Genomic DNA, 19,995 nt, shown 5'->3' with positions numbered 1-19,995 from the left:
TTTATCGTTACATCTCTCTTTTTGAAATGTTGAGTAATCTGGAACATCTCTTTCTTAAACTTGGTCACTCTATAACTATACTTCTCTAACAGAGATTAGATTTTAAATATTTTCTTTTTGTTCCTTCAGCTCATCTTCATGTATTCAGAGTCTTCAATTTTATCTCTTTCTTTGCATGGACCTTGTGTATTGATGTGCTCATACTGTTAAAAATAGAATCCACACAGTGTGGAATCAGGCCATTCGGCCCATCAAGCCCACACTAACCCTCCAAAGAGCATCTCACCCAGTCCCAGCCTCCTGTCCTATAACCCTACATTTCCCATGGCTAGCCCACCTAGCCTACACATTCCTGGATACCATGAGCAATTTACCATGGCCAATCCACCTAACCTGCACATCTTTGGATTGTGCGAGGAAACCCACACAGACGCGGGGAGAATGTGCAAAGTCCACACAGACAGTCACCTAAAGGTGGAATCAAACCCGAGTCCCTGGCGCTGTGAGGCAGTAGTGCTAACCACTGAGCCACCGTGCCACCGTGCCACCCACTTGAGTGAAACCACTGCTTTATTGTTTTAACTTCTCTCTTTAGATCTCTAAACCGCTCCCTTCCTGGATCAAATGGAATTCATCTCCGGCACTGGTGCCAGTTTCCCATGAATTAAAACTCCTCCTACAAACACGTAGTTCTCAAACCTACTTGACCCCATGCTAGTTGTTTAGATGTTTCATTATGTGAGATCTGCCCTTGGCTCAGTGACTGAAATTTCGTCCTGGGCCAATTCGTCTTGTCATGTTTTGTCAGTTTTGGATGACCAATGGCTTCCATTCTCAGGGTATGGTGAGGAGCCACGGCCCAAGCCTACCTTAGCTAGACCGGGAATCAAACTCATACTGTTGCCATTGTTCTGGGCCACACACAAACACTCTGGGCAACTGCAGCTAGCACCCAGCACTCACTACTACCATGGCTGAATTATCAACCCAGAGAGCGTTACCTTTGGGGATCAACATTTTAAATTAGGCTCCAATTCCTCAAACTCTCTCTCGGCAGAACATCGTTCCTTAATTTGTGTGTGGGTTGGTTCCCAAGTGCACCACAACAAATGGATCTTTCCCCTCCCACTCAAAATTCATCTCCAGCCACAAAGCAATGGTCTTAACCCTTCCAGTGGACAGACCACACAACCTTTGAAATTCCCATGCTCTATGACTTTACTGTCCTTTATCATGACCACATCCCTTTACACTCTTGCCAGTTTCTGCACCACAGTGCTGTGGTCAGTTTGTCCATCCACTCTGCAGATCCTGATCTCATCTGTGCTGGTAGCAAGATTCTCATATCTCTGGGTCAATGTCCATTACTAGGGGTCACGAGTTCAAGGTGAGAGGGGAATAGTTTAAGGTAGATATGCGTGGAAAGGTCTTTACGCAGAGGGTGGTGGGGGCCTGAAATGCGTTGCCAGCGGAGGTGATAGAGGCGGGCATGATAGCATCATTTAAGATGTATCGAGACAGATACATGAACAGCCAGAGAGCAGAGGGATACAGATCCTTAGAAAACAGGCGACGGGTTTAGACAGAGGATCTGGATCGGCACAGGCTTGGAGGGCCGAAGGGCCTGTTCCTGTGCTGTCACACTCTTTGTTCTTTTCTTTGCTCTGCTGACAACATCCTGGATGCCTACCTGTCTGCCATACAGACCTTGACCATTGGACAACTGTAATGTTCTTCTTAACAGAGTTGATTGCCCTGGTACAAAGTGTTGAGGCAAATCTTCCCTCAACGTTGACCTGCAATGCTGGCAGTGTGGACCCCAGCTCAACTTGAGCCAAGGTTCGGGATGGAGGGGGATCGGAATTGAGCGGTTCGGGATGGAGAGGGGGATCGGGATGGAGAGGGAATCCGGATCGGGATGGAGAGGGGATCGGGATGGAGAGGGAATCGGTGTGGAGAGAGGGATCGGGATGGAGAGGGGTTCGGGATGGAGAGGGGGATCAGGATCGGGATGGAGAGGGGGATCGGGATGGAGAGTGGGATCGGGATGGAGAGTGAGATCGGGATGGAGGGGGATCGGGATGGAGGGGGATCGGGATGGAGAGGGAGTCGGGATGGAGAGGTGTTAGTCCAACACTGGCATCTCCACCTCAGGATAAGATGTTGCTCATGTTAAGAAACCTGCAAGCACCATTTGAATGGAATCCTGTCAGCGTATGTTTCAAAAGGATGACAGTAACCGTGCGCTCACTGAGTGCTGTTTATAGAATCTCCTGTGCAGACTAAATGTTGTCCGTACTCAGAAAGGTGCCTGTATTTCCAAAGTAACTAGTGTGCAGTGCTGGGAGACTTGATGAGGTGCCACATAAATCCAAGGATTTCTTTGTGTGAAATGGGATATAAACAACACCTAAGACTGGCACCAAGAAAAACAGCAGCACAATCAGTTGGATGAACGCTCCTGAGAAGTTTTCCGATAACATTTGCTCTTCAAAATTAATGTGTTTCAGAGAAATTAAGAGAGAAGTTGCATCCTGGTTCTGTCACTGAAGTTCTCGTCTAAAACCTGTGACTACCTTCAGAGACACAAGTTCAAATCACTAGGGAGATATAAATACTGGTGTTATGGACCGGATCAAACCTCCTCAAAACATCTCAAGGGAATAGCCTGAATCCTGACTATTTTGAAGGCAAGTGCCAGATGTTGCATTCAAGATGCAGTCTGATTGGTCAAACTATCAGGCTATAAGCAAAACACGCCTTATCCATCCACTGTAGTTACAATACAGACAAAGTTTTTAAAAAAAAGAACTGGCTTAACTGTAACTCCTACAAAATACTTAAAATAATAAACTACTAATTAACTGTTTCAATATAGTAACATCTCATAAACACACCCTTAGCAAAGGCAAATTCAGTAAAATACATTTCCTGCTGCTAGAATTGCAGGTGAGACAGAGAACCCAAGCTTTTAGTTGTAACAGAGAGAGGAATAAGAGCATCCACATCCAGACACCAGCTACTATTGAAAGGAAAACCAAAACCCTGATTTTGTGGGAACTTGACTCCACCCATTCAGGCTGCTTCTATTGTTTCAACCTTGAAAAAGAACCCAAGGCCTCACAAGCCACTTATACAGAGGAACCTGATTGTCTGGCATTCAAGTATCTGAACACCAGATTATCACGCAAGATTGCAAGGTCCTGATGCTTGGCTAAACAATGTTATCTGGCATTTAATTATCCGGAATTTGATTAACTGAATGAAGTATGCCCCTGTCCTTCGGATAATCGAGGTTCCTCTGAACTTTGGCTTTGAGCCTCTGTCTCAACCTCTCTTCACAGAATTAAACCAGGACAAAAATACACCTCTTAAAGCACTTATGGTCACAAATAATTTATGCATCTGGAATTAAAATCCATTCTCAATAATGGAACCAATTCAGTTCACTAGTATTCTGCAGGGGAGAAAAACTACCACCTTAGTCTCTTTTTAAAACATCTTTTCGAGAAAGTGAGCATCGCTCACTCGGTCAGCATTTGTTGTCCATCCATAACTGCTCTTGAGGGGGTTGGGTCTACATGTGACTCCAGAATCACAACAATCTGGTCAACTCAACTGCCCTCTGGAGTGGCTGAGGTGAGTAGGCAGTTTTAGGTGAATCACCAGTGCTTTGTCAACGTGCGATTAGTGATGGATCATAAATTCTGGCCAACAATTAGAATCCCAAGTCAATAAAAAAAGTAATTTAAGCAATATCTTAATTATAATTCAACGACAGTCAGTCTCATACAGTTGTATACCATTGTTCAACAACAGCAAGTTACCTTCGCATTGCCCTCTGCTCATTCCTGAAGAAGGGCCTGTGCCCGAAACGTCGAATCTCCTGTTCCCTGGATGCTGCCTGACCTGCTGTGCTGTTCCAGCAATAAAGTTTCAACTTAGCACAGCATACACTCAAATAAAACAATCCAGTAAGCACAAAGACCCTACCTGCTTCAAACTTGTTTCTTTGTATTTCTCACTCTCCAGATGAGAAAGAAAATAAATGTTTCAAAACACGTTTGCTGTCACCGGGCCGGGAAACATTTAGACATCCGCGGCAAGGTTAAACCTTCGCACATAAAAGACAATTGTCTCAGGCTTTCAACTTTGTCAATGGTGTTACGGACAGTTTCCAGTCTTCCACTCTCGAAAGGTTCACTCAGAGGAAGCACAACATAACGGCAAATCATTCAGGGGAGATGGCAGGGAATATTGACTGACAAAAGGGTAACTAGGGAGAGAATAGGGCCCCTCAAAGATCAGCAAGGTGGCCTTCGTGTGGAATCGCAGAAAATGGAGATACCAAACGAGTATTTTGCATCAGTATTGACTGTGAAAGAGGATATGTAAGATATAGACTGTAGGGAAATAGGTGGTGACACCTTGAAAAATGTCCAGAATACAGAGGAGGAAGTCTGGATGCCTTGAAATGCATAAAGATGGACAAATCCCCAGGACCTGATCAGGTGTACCCGAGAACTCTGTGGGAAGCTGGAGAAGTGATTGCTGGGCCCCTTGCTGAGATATTTGTATCATCGATAGTCACAGGTGAGGTGCCGGAAGACTGGAGGTTGGCAAACGTGGTGCCACTGTTTAAGGGCAATAAAGACAAGCCAGGGAACTATAGACCGGTGAGCCTGACCTCGGTGGTGGGCAAGTTGTTGGAGGGAATCCTGAGGGACAGGATGTACATGTATTTGGAAAGGCAAGGTCTGATTTGGGATAGTCAGCATGGCTTTGTGTGTGGGAAGTCATGTCTCACAAACTTGATTGAGTTTTTTGAAGAAGTAACAAACAGGATTGATGAGGGCAGAGCGGTAGATGTGATCTATACGGACTTCAGTAAGGCATTCAACAAGGTTCCCCATGGGAGAATGGAATACAGGGAGAAGTAGCCATTTGGATACAGAACTGGCTCAAAGGTAGAAGACAGAGGGTGGTGGTGGAGGGTTGTTTTTCAGACTGGAGGCCTGTGACCAGTGGAGTGCCACAAGGATTGGTGCTGGGTCCTCTACTTTTCATCATTTACATAAACGATTTGGATGTGAGCATAAAAGGTACAATTAGTAAGTTTGCAGATGACACCAAAATTGGAGGTGTAGTAGACAGCGAAGAAGGTTACCTCAGATTACAACAGGATCTTGATCAGATGGGCCAATGGGCTGAGAAGTGGCAGATGGAGTTTAATTCAGATAAATGCGAGGTGCTACATTTTGGGAAAGCAAATCTTAGCAGGACTTATACACTTAATGGTAAGGTCCGAGGGAGTGTTGCTGAACAAAGAGACCTTGGAGTGCAGGTTCATAGCTCCTTGAAAGTGGAGTCGCAGGTAGATAGGATAGTGAAGAAGGCGTTTGGTATGCTTTCCTTTCTTGGTCAGAGTATTGAGTACAGGAGTTGGGAGGTCGTGTTGCGGCTGTACAGGACATTGGTTAGGCCACTGTTGGAATATTGTGTGCAATTCTGGTCTCCTTCCTATCGGAAAGATGTTACGAAACTTGAAAGGGTTCAGAAAAGATTTACAAGGATGTTGCCAGGGTTGGAGGATTTGAGCGACAGGGAGAGGCTGAACAGGCTGGGGCTGTTTTCCCTGAAGCATCGGAGGCTGAGGGGTGACCTTATAGAGGTTTACAAAATTATGAGGGGCATGAATAGGGTAAATAGACAAAGTCCTTTCCCTGGGGAGGGGGAGTCCAGAACTAGAGGGCATAGGTTGAGGGCAAGAGGGGGACGATAAAAAGAGACCTAAGGATCAACTTTTTTACACAGAGGGTGGTACGTGTATGGAATGAGCTGCCAGAGGAAGTGGTGGAGGCTGGTACAATTGAAACATTTAAAAGGCATTTGGATGGGTATATGAATAGGAAGAGTTTGGAGGGATATGACAATAGACAATAGGTGCAGGAGTAGGCCATTCTGCCCTTCGAGCCTGCACCGCCATTCAATATAATCATGGCTGATCATTCCAAATCAGTGTCCTGTTCCTGCCTTATCTCCATAACCCTTGATTCCACTATCCTTGAGAGCTCTATCCAACTCCTTCTTAAATGAATCCAGAGAGTAGGCCTCCACTGCCCTCTGGGGCAGAGCATTCCACACAGCCACCACTCTCTGGGTGAAGAAGTTTCTCCTGAGCTCTGTCCCAAATGGTCTACCCCGTATTTTTAAGCTGTGTCCTCTGGTTCGGCACTCACCCATCAGTGGAAATATGTTTCCTACTGCCAGAGTGTCCAATCCTTTCATAATCTTACATGTCTCAATCAGATCCCCTCTCAATCTTCGAAACTCAAGAGTATACAAGCCCAGTCGCTTCAGTCTTTCAGCGTAAGGTAATCTCGCCATTCCAGGAATTGACCTCGTGAACCTACGCTGCACTCTCTCAATAGCCAGAATGTCTTTCCTCAAATTTGGAGACCAGAACTGCACACAGTACTCCAGGTGTGGTCTCACCAGAGCCCTGTACAGCTGCAGAAGAACCCCTTTGCTTCTATACTCAATCCCTCTTGTTATGAAGGCCAGCATGCTATTAGCCTTCTTCAATACCTGCTGTACCTACATGCTTGCCTTCATTGACTGGTGTACAAGAACACCCAGATCTCTCTGTACTGCCCCTTTACATAAATTGATTCCATTGTGGTAGTAGTCTGCCTTCCTGTTCTTGCTCCCAAAGTGGATAACCATACATTTATCCACATTAAACTACATCTGGCATGCATCTGCCCACTCACCTAACTTGTCCAGGTCACCCTGTAATCTCCTAACATCATCACTTTTCACCCTGCCACCCAGCTTTGTATCATCAGCAAATTTGCTAATGTTATTGCTGATGCCATCTTCTATATCATTAACATATATTGTAAAAAGCTGCGGTCCCAGCACGGATCCCTGTGGTACCCCACTGGTCACTGCCTGCCATTCCGAAATGGAGCCGTTTATCCCTACCCTTTGTTTCCTATTAGCCAACCAATTTTCAATCCAATCTAGTACTTTGCCCCCAATACCATGCACCCCAATTTTACTCACTAACCTCCTGTGTGGGACTTTATCAAAAGCTTTCTGGAAGTCCAGGTACACTACATCTACTGGATTTCCCTCGTCCAACTTCATAGTTACATCCTCAAAAAATTCAAGAAGATTAGTCAAGCATGATTTCCCCTTCATAAATCCATGCTGACTCTGTCCTATCCTGTTACTACTATCCAGATGTGCAGTAATTTCATCCTTTATAATAGACTCCAGCATCTTTCCCACCACTGAGGTCAGACTAACTGGTCTATCATTTCCTGCTTTCTCTCGCCCAACTTTCTTAAAAAGTGGTATAACATTAGCCACCCTCCAATCCTCAGGAACCGACCCCGAATCTATTGAACTCTGGAAAATAATCACCAACGCATCCACGATTTCCCGAGCCACCTCCTTCAGTACCCTGGGATGCAGACCATCAGGCCCCGGAGACTTATCAACCTTTAGACCTAACAGTCTCTCCAACACCAAATCCTGGCAAATATAAATTCCCTTAAGTTCAGGTCCTTCAGCCACTGTTACCTCAGGGAGATTGCTTGTGTCTTCCCAAGTGAACACAGATCTGAAGTACCCATTTAATTCCTCTGCCATTTCTTTGTTCCTAGTAATATATTCCCCTGTTTCTGTCTTCAAGGGCCCAATTTTTGTCCTAACCATTTTTTTGCCTTGCACATACCTAAAAAAGCTTTTACTATCCTCAATATTCTTGGCCAGTTTACCTTCGTACCTCATTTTTCCTCTGCGTATTTCCTTCTTAGTAATCCTCTGTTGCTCTTTAAAAGCTTCCCAGTCCTCAGTTTTCACACTTATCTTTGCTATGTTGTACTTTTTCTCTTTTAACTTTATATGTTTCTTTACTTCCCTCATCAGCCACGGCCACCCATGCCTCCTCCTGGGATCTTTCTTCCTTTTCGGAATGAACTGATCCTGCAACTTCTGCATTATACACAGAAATATCCGCCATTGTTCCTCCACGGTCATCCCTGCTAAGGTATTGTACCATTGAACTTTGGCCAGCTCCTCCCTCATAGCTCCATAGTTCCCTTTATTCAATAGAAGTACTGTCACTTCCGACTGTACCCTCTCCCTCTCAAATTGCAGATTGAAACTTATTGTATTATGGTCACTACTTCCCAATGGCTCCTTCACTTCGAGGTCCCTGACCAATTCTGGTTCGTTACACAATACCAGATCCAGAATTGCCTTCTCTCTGGTCGGCTCCAGCACCAGCTGCTCTAAGAATCCATCTCTGAGGCACTCCACAAAGTCTCTTTCTTGAGGCCCAATACCATCCTGATTCTCCCAGTCTACCTGCATGTTAAAATCCCCCATAACAACTATAGGGTTGGGATATCTGTTTCCATGTTGTACATCTCTATGAACACACTGGTAAGGAGTATCTTTCTTCTAGAAACCTGCCGACTGAAAACGTCAAAAGTGAGATTCTGTTGGGGCAAGAGTATTTCAGTGTTATACCTACAAGGCGATCAAATGGAGCAAGAGTGCTGCTCTCATATTCCAAACCTTCTCATGTCTGTAGTCATTGTAATGGTTCTGTATCAGTTCCTGGTCCTCCACCACCTCAAATCTACAAGCCTCCTATTAAAATTCTGAATGTCACTTTAGTTTAGCCCGTATTTTTAGCAAGTAACCAATGTATGATGGATGAGTCAGCATTTTTAATAGTTCCCTGTCTTTCTGTGTTGACCAGTATTGGGAAATAATGTATGCAGAGTTTATCTATGAGTTGGAAATGTTCTGAAATGCAGCCATTTGCTCTTCTTCCTGGTTTATGTTAATAATTGGTTAACACACAATCCCAAAGCCTATTTTCAGTTTTTACAAAGGGTCGAAAATGTTCATGGTGATAGAATTGCCAATTTCAATAAGTCACATGAGGACTTAACGACGATGATATTGATGAAGATTAGGACACTGCAAGCACAAGTAATGTGTTCAAATCCCGAGGTGGCTTCACTATTTATAGCCCTCTAACCTTCCAGCTCTCTACCAATTCAGGCCTTTGTTTTATGGCTGTGTCTTTAATATGCCCCAGATGTTGGGGGATGGGGTTTCCCCAAACTGATTCATCCACACCTTACTGAAGATGCTGTTTACATAGCCACCCCTTGACCAAGTATCTAACACCTCCTTTTGCTCTGCACCAGCCCTGGTCTCAACATATCTTGGGGCGTCTTACCACATCGAAGGTGGCTACATAATTAAGTTAATCCAAGGGTACACGTTCCCATAAATCACCAATGCTTGCAGTGACACACCCAAGGCACAGGCAATTTCATAGAATCAGAGCCCCTACGGTGTGGAAACAGGCCTTTCTGCCCAACAGGGTGTCATTGTCCCTCTGAAGAGTAACCTACTCAGATCCATTCCTCTACCCTACTATCCGACATTTACCACTGACGAATGCACCGAACCTGCACATCACTGAACACTATGGGCAATTTAGCATGGCCACTTCACCCTAACCTACACATCCCTGAACACTATGGGGTAATTTAGCATGGCCACTTCACCCTAACCTACACATCCCTGAACACTATGGGCAATTTAGCATGGCCACTTCACCCTAACCTTCACATCCCTGAACACTATGGGCAATTTAGCATGGCCAATTCACCCTAACCTGCAGAGCCCTGCACGCTATGGGTAATTTAGCATGGCCAATTCACCCAAACCTGCACATCCCTGAACACTATGGGGCAATTTAGCATGGCCAATTCACCCTAACCTACACATCCCTGAACACTATGGGTAATTTAGCATGGCCAATTCACACTAACCTGCACATCCCTGAACACTATGGGTAATTTAGCATGGCCAATTCACCCTAACCTGCACATCCCTGAACACTATGGGTAATTTAGCATGGCCAATTCACCCTAACCTACACATCCCTGAACACTATGGGATAATTTAGCATGGCCAATTCACCCTAACCTACACATCCCTGAACACTATGGGTAATTTAGCATGGCCAATTCACCCTAACCAGCACATCCCTGAACACTATGGGGCAATTTAGCATGGCCAATTCACCCTAACCTACATATCCCTGAAAACTATGGGGTAATTTAGCATGGCCAATTCACCCGAACCTTCACATCCCTGAACACTATGGGGTAATTTAGCATGGCCAATTCACCCTAACCTACACATCTCTGAACACTATGAGCAAATTAGCATGGCCAATTCACCCTAACCTACACATCCCAGAACACTATGGGTAATTTAGCATGGCCAATTCACCCTAACCTACACATCCCAGAACACTATGGGTAATTTAGCATGGCCAATTCACCCTAACCTACACACCCCTGAACACTATGGGTAATTTAGCATGGCCAATTCACCCTAACCTACACATCCCAGAAAACTATAGGGTAATTTAGCATGGCCAATTCACCCGAACCTACACATCCCTGAGCACTATGGGTAATTTAGCATGGCCAATTCACCCGAACCTACACATCCCTGAACACTATGGGTAATTTAGCATGGCCAATTCACCCGAACCTTCACATCCCTGAACACTATGGGGTAATTTAGCATGGCCAATTCACCCTAACCTACACATCTCTGAACACTATGAGCAAATTAGCATGGCCAATTCACCCTAACCTACACATCCCAGAACACTATGGGTAATTTAGCATGGCCAATTCACCCGAACCTTCACATCCCTGAACACTATGGGTAATTTAGCATGGCCAATTCACCCTAACCTACACAGCCCTGAACACTATGGGTAATTTAACATGGCCAATTCACCCTAACCTACACATCCCTGAACACTATGGGGTAATTTAGCATGGCCAATTCACCCTAACCTATGGGCGGCATGGTGGCACAGTGGTTAGCACTGCTGCCTCACAGCGCCGGAGACCCGGGTTCAATTCCCGACTCAGGCGACTGACTGTGTGGAGTTTGCACGTTCTCCCCGTGTCTGCGTGGGTTTCCTCCGGGTGCTCCGGTTTCCTCCCACAGTCCAAAGATGTGCAGGTCAGGTGAATTGGCCGTGCTAAATTGCCCGTAGTGTTAAGTAAGGGGTAAATGTAGGGGTATGGGTGGGTTGCGCTTCGGCGGGTCGGTGTGGACTTGTTGGGCTGAAGGGCCTGTTTCCACACTGTAATGTAATCTAATCTAAAAATCTAATCTTCACATCCCTGAACACTATGGGTAATTTAGCATGGCCAATTCACCCTAACCTACACATCCCTGAACACTATGGGGCAATTTAGCATGGCCAATTCACCCGAACCTTCACATCCCTGAACACTATGGGTAATTTAGCATGGCCAATTCACCCGAACCTTCACATCCCTGAACACTATGGGTAATTTAGCATGGCCAATTCACCCTAACCTACACATCCATGAACACTATGGGGAATTTAGCATGGCCAATTCACCCTAACCTACACATCCCTGAACACTATGGGTAACTTAGCATGGCCAATTCACCCTAACCTACACATCCCTGAACACTGTGGGGTAACTTAGCATGGCTAATTCACCCTAACCTACACATCCCTGAACACTATGGGGTAATTTAGCATGGCCAATTCACCCTAACCTACACACCCCTGAACACTATGGGTAATTTAGCATGGCCAATTCACCCTAACCTACACATCCCTGAAAACTATAGGGAATTTAGCATGGCCAATTCACCCTAACCTACACATCCCAGAAAACTATAGGGTAATTTAGCATGGCCAATTCACCCGAACCTACACATCCCTGAGCACTATGGGTAATTTAGCATGGCCAATTCACCCGAACCTACACATCCCTGAACACTATGGGTAATTTAGCATGGCCAATTCACCCTAACCTGCACAAATCTGAACACTATGGGTAATTTAGCATGGCCAATTCACCCTAACCTACCCATCCCTGAACACTATGGGCAATTTAGCATGGCCAATTCACCCTAACCTGCACAAATCTGAACACTATGGGAAATTTGGCATGGCTAATTCACCCTAACCTTCACATCCCTGAACACTATGGGTAATTTAGCATGGCCAATTCACCCTAATCTACACATCCCTGAACACTATGGGTAATTTAGCATGGCCAATTCACCCTAACCTACACATCCCTGAACACTATGGGGTAATTTAGCATGGCCAATTCACCCTAACCTACACATCTCTGAACACTATGAGCAAATTAGCATGGCCAATTCACCCTAACCTACACATCCCAGAACACTATGGGCAATTTAGCATGGCCAATTCACCCTAACCTACACATCCCTGAACACTATGGGTAATTTAGCATGGCCAATTCACCCGAACCTACACATCCCTGAACACTATGGGGTAATTTAGCATGGCCAATTCACCCTAACCTGCACATCCCTGAACACTATGGGTAATTTAGCATGGCCAATTCACCCGAACCTTCACATCCCCGAACTCTATGGGTAATTTAGCATGGCCAATTCACCCTAACCTACACATCCCAGAACACTATGGGCAATTTAGCATGGCCAATTCACCCTAACCTACACATCCCTGAACACTATGGGTAATTTAGCATGGCCAATTCACCCGAACCTACACATCCCTGAACACTATGGGGTAATTTAGCATGGCCAATTCACCCTAACCTGCACATCCCTGAACACTATGGGTAATTTAGCATGGCCAATTCACCCGAACCTTCACATCCCCGAACTCTATGGGTAATTTAGCATGGCCAAATCACCCTAACCTACACATCCCTGAACACTATGGGCAATTTAGCATGGCCAATTTACCCTAACCAACACATCCCTGAACACTATAGGCAATTTAGCATGGCCAATTTACCCTAACCTACACATCCCTGAACACTATGGGTAATTTAGCATGGCCAATTCACCCTAACCTGCACATCTGTGGATTTTGGCTGCTGATTTTGTCTCTGCCATTTAATAAGATCATGCCTACCTGACTGTAACCTCCAATCCAGATTCCCAACTATCCCCGATCACAGTTCACCCCATTGCTTGCCAAGAATCTTATCCACCACTGCCTGTCAAATTTTCAATGATTCAACTTCTACCCACTTCATTTCAATTATTAGTTTCCATTCCCTGCAATTTTTGCTCCTCTACAGTAGCAGTACCAAGTGTCTGAATATTGGATAATCTAGCTGTTGGGAATTCCTCTCTCTCTCTGGCTGCATCATCAGTACAGAGTTCCTTGTCGTCCAATTTTCCCCTCATGACATAATCTGCTGAAAATGTAGAATTCACTGAGCAGAGAGGTGACGGTGCAGAGAAGTCACGGGATCCCAGTGCAAAGCTGGTTAAACAATGCATTCCAGCCTGCACTTCAGAGAAAAGAATGTAGCTCACTGCATTAAACTGGGCAATGAGGAGAAGCTTTACAAGACCGGTAATTGGTGGGAGTTCTTGTCTTCAGAAGGTAAGGGTATTGTGACCTGCGAAATGGCTTCAATGCCCCTCTTCCAGAAGTTAACTCACTCAGTCCAACACGTCGATTAAGAAACTGTTACACATCAAGGAGGCAACCAATTTTAAAAAAAGATTTTATTAGTATCATCGAAAATATACAGAGACAACTCTCAAACGGAACACGATTATTATAATGTCTACATAAAGGGCACGTGAATCACAGGTACTCAAAAGGTACCAGTTAATGACATTTACAATAAAGCAGTATAATGGATTAGAAGCTGGTCAAGTGCAAGACAACATTATGATCGACGAGACCATTCCAACCCAGTAACTAGCACTATCCTCGAGATATAAGCTTCCTGGTGTCAAACTGAAGTTTGGAACCTCCATTAATAGCATTATAAAGGCAGTCGAAAGAGATAGAAGATCGTATCCAGTCTCTCACTCTCTGGAGCAGGTTACACAGGGGCTTGTGGGAGCAAAGGTTCCCCAATGACTTTACTGAGTAACTATGTCACCTCCAATATCACAGACTTGATCCCAGCCTATGCCAAATTAGCTGATTTTCACTCCAGGTTGCATTGGAGATTTTACATCCCCCCAATGTTGCCGTGGACTGGGATTCAGAAGTGTGAGAGAACAAAGTGAGCTGGCGTTTGGCAGGATGGGCTTCAATCAGCCCCCTGCTCCAGTTAAATAACCGGCTATAACCGATTGCCTGGATGAGGTAGTGCAGAGACCATCTCTGAGGAACACTCCTGGCAATTATGCAACACCCACGGGACTGCACGTCAGGCTCCTCACTACAAAAAGGCCCATGTGCAGAGCTGTTCTCAATAAACCATACAGCAAGGTGTGAACAATACACAGTACGATTCCGCAGAGATTTCAGCTTTTAATTTCTTTCAAAAAAACCTAGTGATTAGGCAGAAGAGTTATTCCAAAACCTGGTACTTTTGGCTATTGTACTGATTATACCACAATTCATTCTGAGATACAAGAGACACTGAAAAGAGAGGAGTAATCTTTCAAGAATACAGGCAAAATGAAATAGTAGCTTGCACCCATATTCCCTACACATTAAGCAAAGAAGTTTTGCTAATTGAAACTTATTTGAAATGGAGATCAAATTCACATTGTACTTTTCCAAAGCAAAATTGCAGGAAATTTTTTTTTAAAAAGAGTGCACACAATACACACACACACACACGCGCACACACACCCGCGAACAAAACCATTCAAGTAACTACAGATTTAATAAAAGTTTGAGGTTTTGTCTGTGGCTCATTCCTGTTTGCAGGAGCTGTTGAGTTTTCTCTAAAAAAAAGTGTTGTTGTGTGGTAAAACTACTGTTATCAGTCCATTTGATAACATAAAAACAGGCCTCAATTCTGTGGACTACAAGATAGAGATTGTTTGGATTGGATGTGTAAGCAGAAACATCAAATAAAGAAAGAATACATCAAATAAATGTGCTCCCATTGTCCTCATCTACCCATTATCCAGCTCAGGCTCTCACAGGTGGTTAAAAAGGACAGCCAGGGGGGAGAGAAAGCTTTGTTTAGCTGATAGCTCACCTTTCTCTGTGCTGAGCAGACCAGACACCAGCCCACATAGCAACAAGCTGGAGGAGGAGAAATCAAATGCCAAATTAGACAAGAAGGTACCAACACCTCCTGGTAAGGTTTCCAATGCTGTCTCTGCCATGTTCCAACAACTACAGCCTCTGACGAAGTGTCATCTAGACTCGAAACGTTAGCTTACTCTCTCTCCACAGATGCTGCCTGACCTGCTGTGATCTCCAGCATCGGGAGCAATTTGGGAGGTTGTGCACAGATTCCTTCCAATTCTATTTGAACTGCATCACTCACTCCTTCCCAAGGAAGGCTGGTCCAGTTGGGTCTTATAACTACCAGCGAGAGAGGGAGGAAACACACCAGTTTGAGCACAGGACTCGTTTTTTAAAAAAAAAAGTCAGGGAAGGGGTACAAAAAAGGTAAAAGTAGCTCATGGTTAAAAATTCCTGCCCGTCAACCACAAACTGGAGCAGAATCTTCGCAATCACTCGTTGCAGGCGTGAGGGCATAATCCCAGTTGGATACTCCCCAGTCAGGCGCCAACACTCCCAGTAGGTATTTGCTGTGTGGAGCTGGTTTGTGGCAATGCAGTGTCTTTAAGATTGCTGCATGATCCTCCATATTAGGGTATTAATCAGTTACTGACAGAGTCAAATAGACTACCTTTTGGCAGCGGCGGTGAACCAGGACCTTGTCTGCCTTCTCTGGTGCATGTAAAGGATTCCATTTTAAGAAGAGAAAAGCAGGAGAGCTCTCAAGACGCCCTGGCAACATTCAGCCAACCAGCATCACTGAAGCCGACAACTTGCAGATTGTCGGAGCTTGCTGTGTACAAACTGGCGGCCCTACTTCCCACCACAGCGACTGCAACTGGAAAAAGAACCCTACGGGACGTCGAGACTGTGAATGGTGCTACATAATTGTAAGTTCTTTATGCTGTGCACAGTCCCCGAATATGGGAGCGGCTATGGAAATAGAGTAGAATCATAGAATCCCTCGTGTGGAAGCAGGCCATTCGGCCCATCAAGTCCACACTGACCCTCCAAAGAGCATCCCACCCAGACCCAGCCCCCTACCCTATCCTTGCAACCCTGTATTTCTAATGGCTAACCCACCTAGCCTGTACATCCCTGAACACTATGGGCAAATTTACCAGAGCACCCGGAGCAAACCCACGCAGACACGGGGAGAATGTGCAAACTCCACACAGTCAGCCGAGGTGGGAATCGAACCTGGGTCCCTGAGTTGAGGACAGCAACGGGCTACAGCGATAGGCTGCACAATGGGACTAGCTGAGGTCTTTCAGGATCCAGTATAGACACAATGGGCAGAAAGGCCTCCTCCCGTACTGTAGAATTCTAAGAGATGACTTGATTGAAACATACAAGATGATGAAAGATCTTGACAGGCTGGAAAGGGAGAGGATGTGTCCTCTTCTGGGAGAATCCAAAAACCAGGGTCACTGGTTAAGATTCGGGGGGTGGGGGGGGTGATCATTCAGAACTGTGATGAGGAACCTTTTTCTCTGGATGCTGTGCATCTTTAGAACTTTCTCCTTGAAAAGGCATTGGGTACAGATTCCTTGAATATTTCTAATGTCAGGGTGGATAGATTCATGTTAAACCCAGGGACAAGGGGTTATCAGCAGGAGATGGGAGTGTGGATTCGAGGTTACAGGTCGGCCAGTACCTTACTGAATGGAGAACAGGCTGGAGGGGCCGAATGGCCTCCTCCAGCTCCCCGTTCATATCTTCCATGTACATCTACACAAATGCCCTGACATCAGCGTGATCTCACTAACATTTCCATCAACTGAAACCATTTGTGCAGACCAGAGCATACAGCTGCACTCTGCTGAAGTTCCCTCATATTAAGGTGTGCTGATTCAGGGGAGCTGTGGAAGGAAAGGGGTTGCATTTATCTTAGTACCTTTCACACTTTCAGAATGTCCCATAGAGCTTGCCGGCACTTTTAAGCATTGTCAACATTTATAGTTATATAATATTAATGTTACTGAACACAGAAGCACAGCAGCAAGGTAAACCAAGGGTTGAGAGATCAATATCAGCCAGTGCGAGAGCTCCCAGCTATTCTTCACATCAGTGGAGTCTCCTATATCCACACCAGAGGGAAAAGGGCTGCTCATCGGTAACGCAGCATCGTCAGCAGCGAGTGATTCTATCAGAGGTGTTGGACTGGATTAGGTGCTCCGGGCTCATGGGAGCACCTTTAGCCAACAACCCGGCAGCTCAGAGGTGAGAAAGCTGCTATGTGAGCTGTAACAGAAACTGAAGATAAATCTTAAATCCCTCATGAGGCGATCTCTGCACCCTGTGAGAGATACGGTGCGGTATTCTTACCATCCTGCTCCTGGAGCACCCTGCACTGTTCCAGCCTACAGAGGAGATGCACCAATCAACTAATTCAGAAAGGTCTTTTTTCCCCAACCTGGTTACTACAACGGAGCAAAGAAAATGTCAATTACTGCCAAGATGATCCAGCGTCCGAATATGAAAACCATTGCTAAAACCCAGCAGCAACTTGTGAAATCCGCAGTAATCACAAATACATGACCGCAACAAATTAAACACTCACCCAGTGTAAAAACTTATTTTTTTAAAAAAAAACCACAATCAACTTGGACAAAAAGGTGTGTACAGGTACCTCCTCAGGCAACAACAAAGCTTACACCTTATTCACTGGAAGAGGAAGCAGGACGTTTGCCCCCCCCTTCCCAATGAGTCAGTGGAACTTGTACTCACTCATTTATTAGGCAACACATAGACAGACAGAAAAATCATTTGTGTTTCAATATTTACTTTGGAATATTCACTTTTAGCACTTTAGGCTCAAGTTGCTTCGAGATATATTCATATATAATATATGTACACTATATTATATATAAGCAAACACAGCAACCACCCAAACTGATCCCAACCAGAAAACACTCAAGAATGGAGTGCTCCACTGAGCAGTGAATCCAGCCCAGCCCTCTGAAGATTCACTGCAGGATCTGCAATCTTTGTAAACACTTTAAGAGACGCTCTCTGCACTACGTTGGAGCCTCTCTTTTCCCCATCGTGACAGTAAATTCAAACTGTGTGCAAAGTCGGAGCAGCAACAGCTTTGTTCGCTTGCGAGGCGGCAAGCGAGTGAGTGAGCATACGAGGTGTCCTTTCCCACCTCGGTTCAGCCCTGCATCGCACTCTCCGTGCAATGAATGACCCTGCTTTGCAGCGCCACTCACCCGCAGCGGGAGTTGCCGTTTAAAAGACCCGTACACCCCACCTCACCTGAACCTCCTCCAACCGCCCCCCCCCATTCTATTGTCGCATGCAGTGGCTTTCGAGCCTGGCACTATTCTCTTCCCCAGTGACCAGAAAACAAGGCAGTACACAGAGTGTAACCGGCCGACCTCCCGGCATGTAGTGTAAACAGACCTGGACACTGTGGGGGGCAAACGCAAGGCGAGAACAGATGGCTACATTTTACGGTGGCTTTAGTCCTCTTCGTCCAGGTAGGCCTCCAGTTCGGTCAGTTTTTGAACAAGTAGTGAATCGATCTCCCCGTCACGTGTGGTGGCCTTTCTGCCCCGTGTCCGGCTCAGAATCTTCACTCCAGCGTGCGCCCGTCTCTTGCGTGGGAGGGTGTAGTCCTGGAATTCTAAGAGGCGCTTGCGTTTTTGGAGACTGGTGCAGACGAAGGAGCCTTTCTTCAAAACAGGCTCTTCAAAAATAGTCTCCAGATACTTGCTGTCGAGGGGAGGGAAAGGAACATTCAGCACCGGGAGAACCATTTCAACGTACCAGTTAAGTAACGAGTGTGCACAACACGTTGCAGTCATAGAATCCCTACAGTGCAGCTAGAGGTTAACTGGCCCACTGAGACTGCACTGAAGAGCATCCTACCCGTATACCCTAACCCTCTCGCCCTGCATTTCCCATGGCTGGCCTGAGCGATTTAGCACGGCCAATCCACCTGACCTGCACACATTGGATGGAGGAAACCGGAGCACCCGGAGGAAACGCACGCAGACACGGGGAGTATGTGCCAACTCCACACAGACAGTTGCCTGCAGCTGGAATCGAACCCAGGTTCCTGTCGCTGTGAGGCAGCATTGCTTACCACTGAGCCACCGTGCCACCAACTTCAGGGAATTGACACTTCGCCGTTAGTGCAGTGGAATCTCTCGAGGTGACAGCTAAGTAAGTCAGTCTAATCACGTGGCCTCCCCAGTGGTTTGGGAAAGTTCTTTCAGGCGACTTGAGCAAGCTGCACTGTGCCTGAATCCCTGTATCATTCCCGACACTGGGGAACGATGGGGTGTCATTGTTGGGAATCTCAGACAGGCGACTGAGGACTTGTCAAAAACAAAATCACAGCTTTTGGAAAAGTTCTAAAGTAGGCGTGGCGATTTCTGTGGGTGCACGCTGAATGGTTCAAAGCACAGGAGCAGACTGGAGGCAGTTCTGAGGTCGGCTGAGACAGGGCGAGGGAGGGATCTGAAACAAGGACTTTAATTTTTAATTCTGAGCAAGGGTCACCGGGTGTGAAACGTTAACTCTGACCTGCTGAGCTTTTCCAGCAATTCCTGTTCTCGTTCCTGATTTACAGCATCTGGAGCTGTTTTGGTGTGTACTTCAATTTTGATGCACGGAACAAATTCAGACATCAGTGTCGTGTCTGGGAATAGGGTTACTGAGAGTGTGGGGCTTGGTGCGAGAGAGGAAATGGGTCGATACCCTTTGGTTAAACTGGAGTTCAGGCCAGCAGGAACAACAGCCTTGAGGGGACTTGATCACAGTTAATGGTTTGAGGGATCTGGGGCTGTAAGTGGGAAGGTGGAAGGCTGATCTTTGATGGTTATGGTGTGGGGTTGTTCATTTGTGAGATTGAGCAGAACACCAGGAATATTAAG

At 45.7% G+C, this 19,995-nt stretch overlaps 1 protein-coding gene across 2 annotated transcripts in view; it reads right to left on the bottom strand.

Moving 5' to 3' along the window:
- Positions 1–13,614: 13,614 nt before the first annotated feature.
- Positions 13,615–19,995, bottom strand: part of LOC122562843 (uncharacterized) — a 60,898-nt gene continuing 54,517 nt past the window's right edge. For both annotated transcript variants that reach the window (XM_088000188.1, XM_088000189.1), the window contains one exon: positions 13,615–18,829. In XM_088000188.1, the coding sequence (XP_087856314.1) occupies positions 18,577–18,829 (253 nt within the window). In that variant the 3' untranslated portion in view covers positions 13,615–18,576. The remainder of the gene's footprint in view (positions 18,830–19,995) is intronic.

The sequence above is a fragment of the Chiloscyllium plagiosum genome, unplaced genomic scaffold, assembly GCF_037043375.1.
Source record: "Chiloscyllium plagiosum isolate Xiang-an unplaced genomic scaffold, Cpla_swu_hap1 HiC_scaffold_24, whole genome shotgun sequence".
Taxonomy (NCBI): Eukaryota; Metazoa; Chordata; class Chondrichthyes; order Orectolobiformes; family Hemiscylliidae; genus Chiloscyllium; species Chiloscyllium plagiosum.
This window is presented reverse-complemented; position numbering and strand designations above follow the sequence as displayed.